The sequence below is a fragment of the Phalacrocorax carbo genome, chromosome Z (assembly GCF_963921805.1).
Source record: "Phalacrocorax carbo chromosome Z, bPhaCar2.1, whole genome shotgun sequence".
NCBI lineage: Eukaryota > Metazoa > Chordata > Aves > Suliformes > Phalacrocoracidae > Phalacrocorax > Phalacrocorax carbo.
In genome coordinates, this window is record NC_087548.1 from 69181378 (window position 1) to 69192322 (window position 10945).

General features: G+C 48.1%; 1 protein-coding gene across 5 annotated transcripts in view; it reads left to right on the plus strand.

Annotated features, from left to right (window-relative positions):
• The window catches only part of TMOD1 (tropomodulin 1), a 30048-nt gene that overhangs the window by 17742 nt on the left and 1361 nt on the right, over positions 1-10945 (plus strand). For 3 of the 5 annotated variants that reach the window (XM_064438465.1, XM_064438464.1, XM_064438466.1), the window contains exons 4-9: positions 966-1085; positions 3455-3544; positions 4054-4184; positions 5789-5896; positions 7799-7942; positions 8695-8839. In XM_064438465.1, coding sequence (XP_064294535.1) covers positions 966-1085; positions 3455-3544; positions 4054-4184; positions 5789-5896; positions 7799-7942; positions 8695-8839 — 738 coding nt within the window. Of the gene's footprint in view, positions 1-965; positions 1086-3454; positions 3545-4053; positions 4185-5788; positions 5897-7798; positions 7943-8694; positions 8840-10503; positions 10569-10945 lie in introns of all 5 variants that reach the window. The other 2 variants (XM_064438469.1, XM_064438468.1) reach the window with 2 other exon arrangements.

Sequence of the window (10945 nt, forward strand, 5' to 3'; positions counted from 1 at the left end):
AAAGGGTCACAGCTTGCCCAGTGATCATCCTAGGCAATGGGATAGGGGAGTGCCAGGGAGCCCATGGCATGCAGAGCTGGGCTGGAGCTGTGTCACTCACTGCACAGCCCCTTGTCCACGTGGGCAGCTCCCATCAGGAAAAGGCCACAAGCAAGCAGCTGAGGTGGCAGCTTTGCATTACCAGCTGTACCTCCTGCTTTGCACCTCTGACTTGTAGGGAAAGGCCTGTTCCTTGGCCTGTTGCTGTCCCGGGAGATAGAGCATGGAGGCCTCCATCTGGCATGCCCTCTGTGTCTCTCCCCCCCTTCCCTACTGTCCTCTGCAGCAATGTTGAGCCAGACCAGCTGCCCCAAGCCTGCTGCTCCCTCCATCCCATGTGCTCTCTGGATGACAGGCTGCTATCCCTGCCTGCTGCCAGACCCCCTCCACCACCTCATTTCCACCCTCTTTTGACTAATGTGCCATCTGCCCTACCACTGTGCATTTGGAGTTAGCAGCAGGAGCTGTCTCAGTGGCAGGACCAATCCTGCACAGTGCTGGATCTGGGCCACTGGCCTCTCAGTCCATGTGAGCGCTGGCAAATCTCCATCCCTTTTACGCAGACTTCAAAGAAGTAAAGTCCTGCAGGGTCAGGCTGTGCATGGCTTTCTGAGTGCTGTGCATTGAACAGTAGTCATCCTGTACAACTGAACTACTGGGCTTTTGTAGATCCAGCCCTCTGTGTTGGTGAAAGAGTCCAGCTTCACAGTTGGAGGTGTCTGGCAGGTGCCTCCTGGCTCACATCATAGGACCCAGACCAAGCTAACGGGAAGGGATTCAGTGCCTCCTCTGATTTTTCTCTAGCTCCTTGTGCCCCCTCTGTCCTTTCCACTGTGCAAATCTCACCCCACAGAAATGCATCTGCATGGCTATTTGTGAAACAGGTGCTACTCTATACTGAGAGTGACCTCACTTTGCATTTATAGGAAAAGCTTGGATACCCAAGCAGAAGACGATGGATCCTGTTTTGGAAAGTGTGACTCTGGAGCCAGAACTGGAGGAAGCCCTTGCGAATGCCTCTGATGCAGAGCTCTGTGACATTGCTGGTAAAATAGTTTCATGTGAATTGGGGGTTCAGGTTGTTCAAGTACTAGTTTCTTTCTGTTCGTTTATTTGTGGGAAATGAACTACTGAGTTTTTTGCCATTTATCTGAATGCTGTCAGTTTTGACCAGATTTCTTTCTTTGTTAAAGAAGAAGTGTATATTTAAAGTTTTACGCCTCTGTGCTAGGTAAGTTCAAGCAGTGTCCCATTGCTGCTTTTCAGGCAGTGTTGTCTGAGTGGAGCCGGCCCCCTGCAAGCCTCATGGCTCTGCCACCTTAGAGATGGCAGTGTTGGCATCTTGCTGAAGCCAGTAGCATGGACTTAGCTTTGTGACTGGGATAGGATTATACCTTGGCCAAAGGAGCATATGAACACCCCTTTGGTGCTTTACTGAGCTCACGTGTCCCCTGCTGGTCTCGCACTTGATGAATATTTCAGTGCTACTGGCTGCTTCTTCCAGTTCTGTCTCCTTCAGACTTCCACACTCCACAACAGTACGCTCCTTGCCAGAAGTCTGTAAGATAGCCTGTAGAATAACCACACCAACTAGACATCTTCTACATAACAATATCGTATTCTGGCTTAGAAATGTGTTTCTGCACTGAGGCTTCCAACGTATGTACCCTGGCCAAGCATTGCGTCTCTGGGTTTTGCTTTTTGTACTCCTAGACTCCTATAAAGCCCTATCCTATCAAATTTGTCTTGCTAAGCTCCAGATCTGTGCAGCGATTATTTTCACAGAGAAATGCTGCTCGGGGCAGCTTGTTCTGCAATTGTTGGGAGAATACACTTCAAGTGGCAGCAGGAGAACTGATGCGATACAAGCTGTGCTGAAATCTCAATATTGACAGTGACAGCGTTGCGTTTCCAAGTTTGCTAAGGCTGTGAAACAGCTCCTGTCTGTTTAGCAGGGCTTGTCAGCCGTGGTGTATTGGATTCCTTCCTTGGCAAGGCCAGTAGGACAGCTCTTGTGGGTGGCTCCCAACAAGTCCTGGAAGGGCTCCCGTGCTTTTGGTCAGCTGGGAGAGGCAGAAACGGGATGCCTTCACTCTGCTTGAGTTCCTTTGGATAATACACAATAAGCACCAGACTTACAAGCAGTGGGTCCCTCTTGTCTACCACCACAAACTCTAGCCCCAAGAAACCACACGTGGTCATAACAGCAGATCCTTCCCTCTGTCTAAAGCCAGGTATTCGTAGTCCTGGCTGGTGGAGAAATTTCATTGTCAGAGTAAGCTGTGTTTAGTGTGTATGTGTGTCCCCAGTTTGTTGAGCCTGCAAATTACTTTTCTGAGCTGTGTTGCACTCTGAAAATTTCAGCTGTGAGTACATGGCAGAGGAAAGGGCTGACTAAACTACAAAAAGGCAAGTTCACAGTGCCCAACCTCGCTCAGACTTTTAGACAGAGTCCGCTTGGCTCTGTGCAATCCAACCGGGAATGTGCTGGGGTGGGGTGAGGGGGGGGTGGGGGGGAAGTGGACAGTGGTGTTGGTTGACACCCTTTGCTGCAGGCTGTCCTGCCTGTGCAATCCAGACCTGGGGTCAGAGTGAGCTGTCACCTTAACAGATGCCATTCATGTGATGGGCCTCAGGGATAGCCTTCTCCTGCAAATGCTAGCCCTTCTTGGCCAAAGCACTGAGCAAATGGTGATGGACTGGTGCTAACCAAGCATAAGAGGGCAGCTCCTGGGAAAGCAAACTGCCTTTGTGGTGGCATGCTTGAATTTTAGTGAGAGATTTGTCCTTTATTTATTTTAACCACTGTGCCCATCCAGAGGTCCAGATTTGTTCAAATGTGTCTAACAAGTATTCACGTGTCTGCATTTTTCTTTAAAGTTGTACAGTTATTTTTTAAACAAAAGTTGATTAAAAAAAGTTTAGTTTCAAACCTGAACTTTCTGTAAGCAGCAGCGTTATTTTTTTATAACCAATCTTTGCCCAAATGCTTCTAAACCATTGGCTTCCCTCTGCTCAGTTGCAGCTGGCAAGAATGTCAGCAGATCCCCCTGGGCATGTTTCAATGGACATTTGCATATTGGTTTTGCAGTCATGAGCCTGAGATGCATAAATTGGCAGAAGTTTGGCTTTTAGGCTCTTACAGGCTTTGAATTTTGTTCATACCATCACTTTCTGCATTTCGACTGAGCCAGGAGAATCATGCTACATTGGAATACACAAGGGACCACATTTGAGCCCTGTTGTGTATTTTGACAGCTGAGGGGCTGGGTCCCCTTTGTGCGTTGTTCTGTGCTTGCACAGGGAAAAGTAATGCGCTACGGAATGCCATCCTGCGGAGCACGGCATGTATGCATCTTCCTAGGTTTGGAGCCTGCAATAACTCACGTTATGTTCTCCTTTTCTCTTTCTGTAGCCATCCTTGGCATGCACACCTTGATGAGTAACCAGCAGTACTATGAGGCACTGGGGAGCAGCACCATTGTGAACAAAGAAGGGCTCAATAGTAAGTGATTTAGAGTGTTAGCAGGCTGCAGTGTTTGGCTTTGAAGCTGCTAGCAGAGGCAAAACGGGAATTATTTTTAGCCTGAAGATTGTAGCCATGCCTATCAGAGCAGTCTGTGATTGCTGGGGCCATCTCTGGTGCATCCTTGTCCTGTGCGAGCCAGCACGGTCTCAGCTGCTGCCCTGGCACTGTCTGGGAGCTACCACAGCCCAGGGAACAGCTCCACACAGGTGGTGTGCCTTTCTTCACCCAGTTTGGACCCTGAGAGCAGGTAGCAGCAGGCACAGGCTGCCCTATGCTGATTGGCCCCACCACCAAGCAGTGTTTCTGGATGCATGCGAGCACGGGTGGAGTTGCGAGTGCTTGTTGGGTCTTTCATCTTGCATCTGTTTGTCAGGTCATGCTTCCCTCTCCCAGCACTGCTTCTGGAAGAGGAGGAACACATCCAAAGAAAACATGCTGCTATTCATGGTGCTTTTGGTTTCACATTTCTTGCTTTTCACTTGCAGGTGTGATTAAGCCCACGCAGTACAAACCGGTTCCTGATGAGGAACCAAACTCAACGGATGTGGAGGAAACTCTGAAACGAATACAAAGCAATGACCCTGACCTTGAGGAAGTCAACCTTAACAATATTATGGTTTTTGCTTCTTTCTATTCTCCTTTCTTAATAACAGGACCAAACATTTGATACACAGAAGGCAGAGACCAAGCCTGCTCTGCTGCACAGAGTAATACCGTAACACTGCATGTAGCCAGATAAGAAACACCAGTGCTTCCCATCTCCATTCTGGGCAGTAGGGGTTGTTACCTGCTGTGGGACAACGGTGTGGGGCTGGCAGCAGGCGGACTCCTGTAGATGCCTGGAAGAGTGGAGCTACATTGAGGGTAGTTTGGGAGCCACATCTCCAGCCTGTCTGGTTAAAGACATTCTAGGTTGCTTTAGTGGTTTAGTCAGGCACATTTGGTGGAGGGGCTGTTTATGTAAGATAAATGGCTTCATAATCCTGAAACTTGCCCTGAAAATATGAAGAAACCTCCCTTCCTCCAGGTAGCCCTGTCCATCTCCCACCCATCCCCTCTGCGGGATTTCTTTACTGCTTGTAGAAAACAAATCAGGAAACAGCACCACTTCTTATGTTGCCTCTGGGACACATACACATACTGAAAAATACAGTTTCCTTCTGTCCTCCCTGACTCCAGGAGTCGCATGCATAGGGTCTGTTGAATGATGACATATTCAGATAGCAAGAATGCATTTAATTGCATGTGCGCATTAAAAACACTTGTGCCACGCCACCTGCATCGTTCTGTAACAAAAAGATTTCTGCTTTCATGTATTTGATTCTGGCTAGTGTCCCTGAACATCCCTGGAGGACACCAGGCCGAGAATCTAGCAGGCAGGCACTTTTTTTGTGAGTTGGACTCATGGCTTTGGGACACAGGTTGGAGAACTGGGGAGTGGCAGTGGAGATAGTAAGCTGCTGGGCTCTGCGTTATGGTTCTGCAGATGGCTTTGACTATAGATGATTTCACATGGTGGGATCCAAATGGTGTGGCAAGAAGTCCAAACTGCGGATACTGCTTAAAATTTTAGACAGGTTAAAATTTGTGCACCTGAATGGGTATCTAAAGTGTTTGATCCATGAAAAATGCTCATTTTATAGGAACTCAGAATAAGCAGCGTGGATTTATTTTCTGGGCTGAGACCTAGCATGGCAAATATTAGCCTGAAAGATGTTGTATCAAGCAGTCAGAGGTGTCTGTGGTTTCTACTACAAGGAGATAGATCATTTCAAGTCTTTTTGCATCAGGCCCCATAGGTGGAAATTTTCCTGAATGTGACATGAATGTTGCTCAGTGTTGTCATTCTTAATAAAAAGTGCAGGAGTAGTGCCTTGTAGGCTCATGGATCCTAGTTACATACATCCCTACAATGCCTGCATTCATAAGTAGTTAAGTTTCTGGGCAATTAAATTAAAAGTCAGAGACATTGTATCTTCAAATCGAGGCCATGAGCTGTCAGCAGAGTGGGAAACAGGATGAAGACATTGCCATGCTCCTTAGGCCATGCTGGTTATAGCAAGAGAATTTGTAAAAACATTTATCAACCCCTTCCTAAACTACTTCAGTGTATTTGGTGATTTGACCTTGATAAGAAATTTAAAGTATCATTTAAATGTATTGCATATTCCTTCATATAGATGATGGCATAACACAGGTTTTCTGCATTTCTCTTCACAGAATATTCCCATACCAACTTTAAAAGCTTTTGCGGAAGCACTGAAAAGTAACACCTACGTGAAAAAGTTCAGTATAGTTGGGACACGGAGCAATGATCCTGTTGCTTTCGTAAGTACTGTCAGCTCACTGTCATAAAGTTGTGACAGGAGCTGTTCTTGGGAAAGGTATTTTTGGAGCTACTGACTGCTTTTGCACCTTATGTTGTGTTTAGTACGTTCTGCACCTCTGGCGTTTGGTGCGGATGCTTCAGTTTCAGGAGCACTAGCGAAAGCCAGCAACAGATAGGCTTTGGTTCCTTCACTTCCTTTTTCAGCTGCGGAGACTTCAGGACACAATCCTTTAATCCTATTCGGTCTTGTATTTGTCCTCAGGGATCTCCTGAAAAGGGAGCGGGAGCCAAGAACTGACTTCCTAGGGGCATTTTGTAAAACCAGTTTGTCTCTCTCAATTTATCCTATATCAGGGCCACCCTGTTTGTTTCTGATGGTCCAAAGCCGTACACTGGTGTGGGCACACACTTGCACATGTCTGCGCCGGCGCTCTTTCAGATATTCCTTTGTGCAGACCTGTGCAGAAGCATGAGTCTGCATTTCTTACGTGTGGTGTCTGTGGGTGATAAAGAATCACAGAATCACAGAATCCCAGGTTGGAAGGGACCTCAGGGATCATCTAGTTCAACCTTTCTAGGACGAGCACAGTCTAGACAAGATGGCCCAGCATCTTAAAAGTGTCCAATGTGGCGGAGCCGACCACTCCCCTGGGGGGATTATTCCAATGGTGACTGTCCTCACTGTGAAAAATTTCCCTCTCGTGTCCAGTCGGAATCTCCCCAAGAGCAACTTGTGTCCATTCCCCCTTGTCCTCTCCATGTGACTCCGTGTAAAAGGGGAGTCTCCATCTTCTTTGTAGCTGCCCCTCAAGTGCTGGTACATGGTGATGAGATCCCCTCTGAGCCTCCTTTTCTCAAGGCTGATCAAACCCAGTTCTCTCAGCCTATCCTCATATGGCAGCCTTCCCAGTCCTCTGATCATCTTGGTGGCCCTTCTCCGGACCCCGTCTAGCCTGTGCACATTGTTTTTGTACAGCGGGGACCAGAACTGTACACAGGACTCCAGGTGTGGCCTGACAAGCGCTGAGTAGAGTGGGAAAAGGGTCTTTCTGGCTTCTGCAAGTGGTCTTAAATATCAGCAGGGATGAAGAGAGGTGCTGAGCTGTTCTCACTGGCCCTCATGCTACCTTTCAGACTGTATCCTTGCATACTCCTCCAGCACCTCTGGAACCAGTTTCTCGTTGTGCAGGGCTAGGGGAGCTGTGGAGCCACATGCTTTGTGAGTGGGTGCAGGTCAACCCTGCTGCTTGGATATCACTTTCTATTCCTCCAGTTTCATGACATAGACAGGTCCTCCCATGCATCTTATGAAATGAGATCGCCAGATTAGGTCGGGGGGATTGGGAGTATGGCAGCCCACTTTGGGTCTTACCCACTGAGGGAAGCAAAAGTGATTAATAAGGTTATGATGCCACTTGGGAGGACATCTTGGTCATGGAGAATCCCTTGTTCAAGACAGATGCTCCTCTCTCTGCCTGCTGTGATGTGAAGCATCTCAGCCCCACTCAGAAGGAGCAGTGCAGGCAGGGAGCTGGTCAGGTAGGACGCAGGGCCAATGGCATCCCTGCCATCACCATGCTGGCTTTAGAAGAGGGACAGCTGAAGCTGTCACAGGGCAGCCACAGGTGTGGATCTTCACCTTCTGGGCTGGCCCTAAGTGTTTCTCCTTATGAGGTTTTGCTGTGGCCTCCAGCATATTCATGTTCAAGAATCCTCCTGGAACAGGGGGAACCCCCTTTGCCCCGCACAGAGCTCACCCACCTGGTGGCAGTGAAACCGCTTGGCACACAGGGTCCTCCTGGTGTCCTCTGGAGGCGAGGGGAGTTGAACCCCTGCTCCTCTGGGGTGCTCCGCCCCTGCCTGTCTATCTGCCAGCTCTTCCCACCCTCCTCTGCCCACAGGCACTGGCAGAAATGCTGAAGGTCAATAACACGCTGAAAAGCCTGAATGTGGAATCAAACTTCATTTCTGGGTCAGGGATCCTGGCTGTTGTGGAAGCGCTCCAGGGCAACACATCGCTTGTAGAACTGCGCATCGACAACCAGGTAAAGCGTGCACAAGCGGGAGCTCTGATCAAGTGAATATGTCCTGGTTGCATGAAACTGAGTAGCTGGTGAGGGTGGAGGAGAGCACCCAGCCACCACTGCCAGGCTGCTTTGGAGAGGCTTCAGCCCCTTGTTTCTGCTGCAGTTCCTGGGCAGTATCTGCTTCTACCTACAGTAATTAACAAAGGCTGTGGTAGTGCAAGCAGCTTTCCATGTTCCTGGTGATGTCCTGGAAAGTGGTGATGCCCCTGTCCAATATCACACCTTGCTCCGAGTTATTGCGGGGACTTAAATAATAATGTCTATTTAGTAAAACTGAATTTTTTTTCTACAATGCAAGGGAAAGAGAAGGAGAGCCTGGAGTGTGCACTGGTACAGATGCCATGGCAAATTTAGCTCCCTCAGAAACCCAGGGGATAGTAATGAAGTGGCTGAGCTATGAGGAGCTCAGGGACAAGTGACCGAGAGTTCAAAACCATAGTTTCTCCAGATGTCTCTTAGCTGCAAATCTGTCCAAGAAATAAAGTCTTTGGGCAAGAGGACTTGTAGGAATGTCTGCTGGAGGAGTCAGAACCACTTGGTTGTACGAGGAACAGGCCAGAGGTTTGTTTCAGCAATTCCAAGTCAGAAATGGCAGATAGGCCAACAGGTCCAAAGAAGGAGGGAAGGGGTAGAGATGGCAGGTCTAACTGCTCACTCTGAATCACCCTCTGACCTGACCAGATTGCTTTTCTGTTTTCTGTTTTCAAAAGAGCCAGCCCTTGGGCAACAAAGTAGAGATGGAAATCGCGGACATGTTGGAAAAAAACACCTCCCTGCTCAAGTTCGGGTACCATTTCACTCAGCAAGGTCCCCGGCTCCGTGCCTCCAATGCCATGATGAATAACAATGATCTAGGTGAGTCGGACTGACTGCAAGCCAGGGAGCAGGCGAAGGTCCCGCCCTCTGCCTTTGGGTGATTCCTAGTGGTAAAGGGCAGAACTGCTCACTTGAAGGGTCCAGTGGACGTGCTTGAATTAGAAACCACCTCTTGAACGGCTGGATGATGCTTTGCCCCTAAGGAGGAAAGCAGCCTTCACTGACTTGTTCCCTAATGCAGCTGCTGTTGCCCAGGCAATGAGTTGTGGTCCAAACCTGGAGACTCTGGGCAACCAAAACGCCCAGAAGAGGTAGCGTTTTTGGCAGTAACAGTTGGTCTTGTTGGGAAGGAGTGAGAGCTGCTAATGTGCTTCGGTACGGCACGTGATACAGCATATGGCCCATGGATTATGAGCTGCCAGCACTTGTGATTCCTGCCAACTGCTTGTCTTCCTCCAGCTTCATTCCCACCTTAACGTGGAGATAAAAAGTAGTAGAGTTGAACTTTGGCACCAGTGGGACTCAGCCCATCTCCTTCAGCAAAACAAACTGGAAGTGTTTCTAGGGAGAGGTGGGGAGCCACATGGCTTTGAGTTATCTTTGTACTCTCAATGAAATGATCAGAAGTGCTTGTGAAGCAAAATGTGGGCAAGTCTGCAAACTGCCATTATAGCCGATGCATGTGGCAGAGGCCTTCCGTTGCTTGACTACAAGCTGCTGTAGAGCACTGGAAATTGGCCAGGAGAGCAGTACTGAATGCAGCAAATGTACCAGCCACACTGTACTCAGTGGCTCCTAACTGCAAAGGCAGGGCGGTTACAAACACGACAGTGCCAAACTCCTGCTCCGCAGTGGCAGGCAGTATATCTGGGAGGAATAAACAAAAGTTCACAGATTGTCCTTTTTGTACATTAGGAAGAACTCCTTCCCCGGAAGGGTGGGAGTTTGCAAGATTCGGAGGGACAGAGCCACCAGCTGCCCTGACCCAGTGCTAGGCAGAGCCCGGCAGTGAGCAGAAGGCTGGGCTAGGGGCTCCTAGGGACAATCCCTGCCACCAGCGCTGCTGGCTTCTGCCAGCCACATCTAGAAAGCAAGGGCTGACAGGCAAGCTCTGAGAAATTACCTAGCTTATAAATGCCAGCTGTGAAGAAATAGTGGACAACTGGAACCACATATTTTAATCTGTGTATGGTCTTCTGGCCCTTCATGAACCAGCTTCAAGTTTAAAAAGCACAGAAAAACAGCTTTAAGTGGCTGCCATATTTAGACAGCTGATAAATATGTTGCATTTTTAAAAAGAAAAAAAAAAAACAACAATCTTGCTTCAGCCAGTACCATGCTCCTAGGAAGCACACCCAAGCATAGAGGCATGTGTCAGTTCTTCAGGGACCACACAGAATACTCACTCAATATTACTGTTCACTGAATATTTATTCTGCCTGTGGCTGCATTCCTGGTCACTAGAGAGCTGCACCAGGAAAGGCTTGCTATTTTCTGTCCTTTGGAACAGGACAAGGCTTTTAATGACCATGCAGCACCTGGCATTCAAAGTAATCCGCTGGAAGATCTAAATCTGGTGTTTTAATTGTTCCTGCTGTTAAGGGGAGGAATTCACAATTTGCCTTTCATGTAACAGTTGTCCATTTCACCACTTTGACCATTAAGATCTACATTTTTTTGTCTGATTTGGTTCTTGTTTGCAGCTCGTATTCATCGGTCTGATGGTCTCTGGCAATAGCATCCAGCAGTACACCTGGACAATGTATAAGTATAGAAGAACTTTATTTTCCTCCCTGTCAGCAATAGCTCTCTGCTTGTGCTCCACTCCAGTGCTCTTGCCTACCATCACCTGATGCTACCAGAACTTGGTTTTGGTCCTAAAGCTTCTGCTCTCTAAGCTGCTCTTTATGAACCAGCTATGGAAGCTTTTACGTTCATCCTCATGAGCTAACTTCTGCATCCTCTTTATACCTTTATTTTTTTCCTCGCACACATTTGAAAAGTCAAGTGTGGCTGTCAGACCGTTAAATCAACTTTAAGAGTAGATATGAGACTGCTTTGACCATGTTAACCATGATCAGAGGGCTGGAAGCTAAAGGCTTAAGATAAGAAATTAGATATTTTGGTTTTTTTTAAATTTGAAAG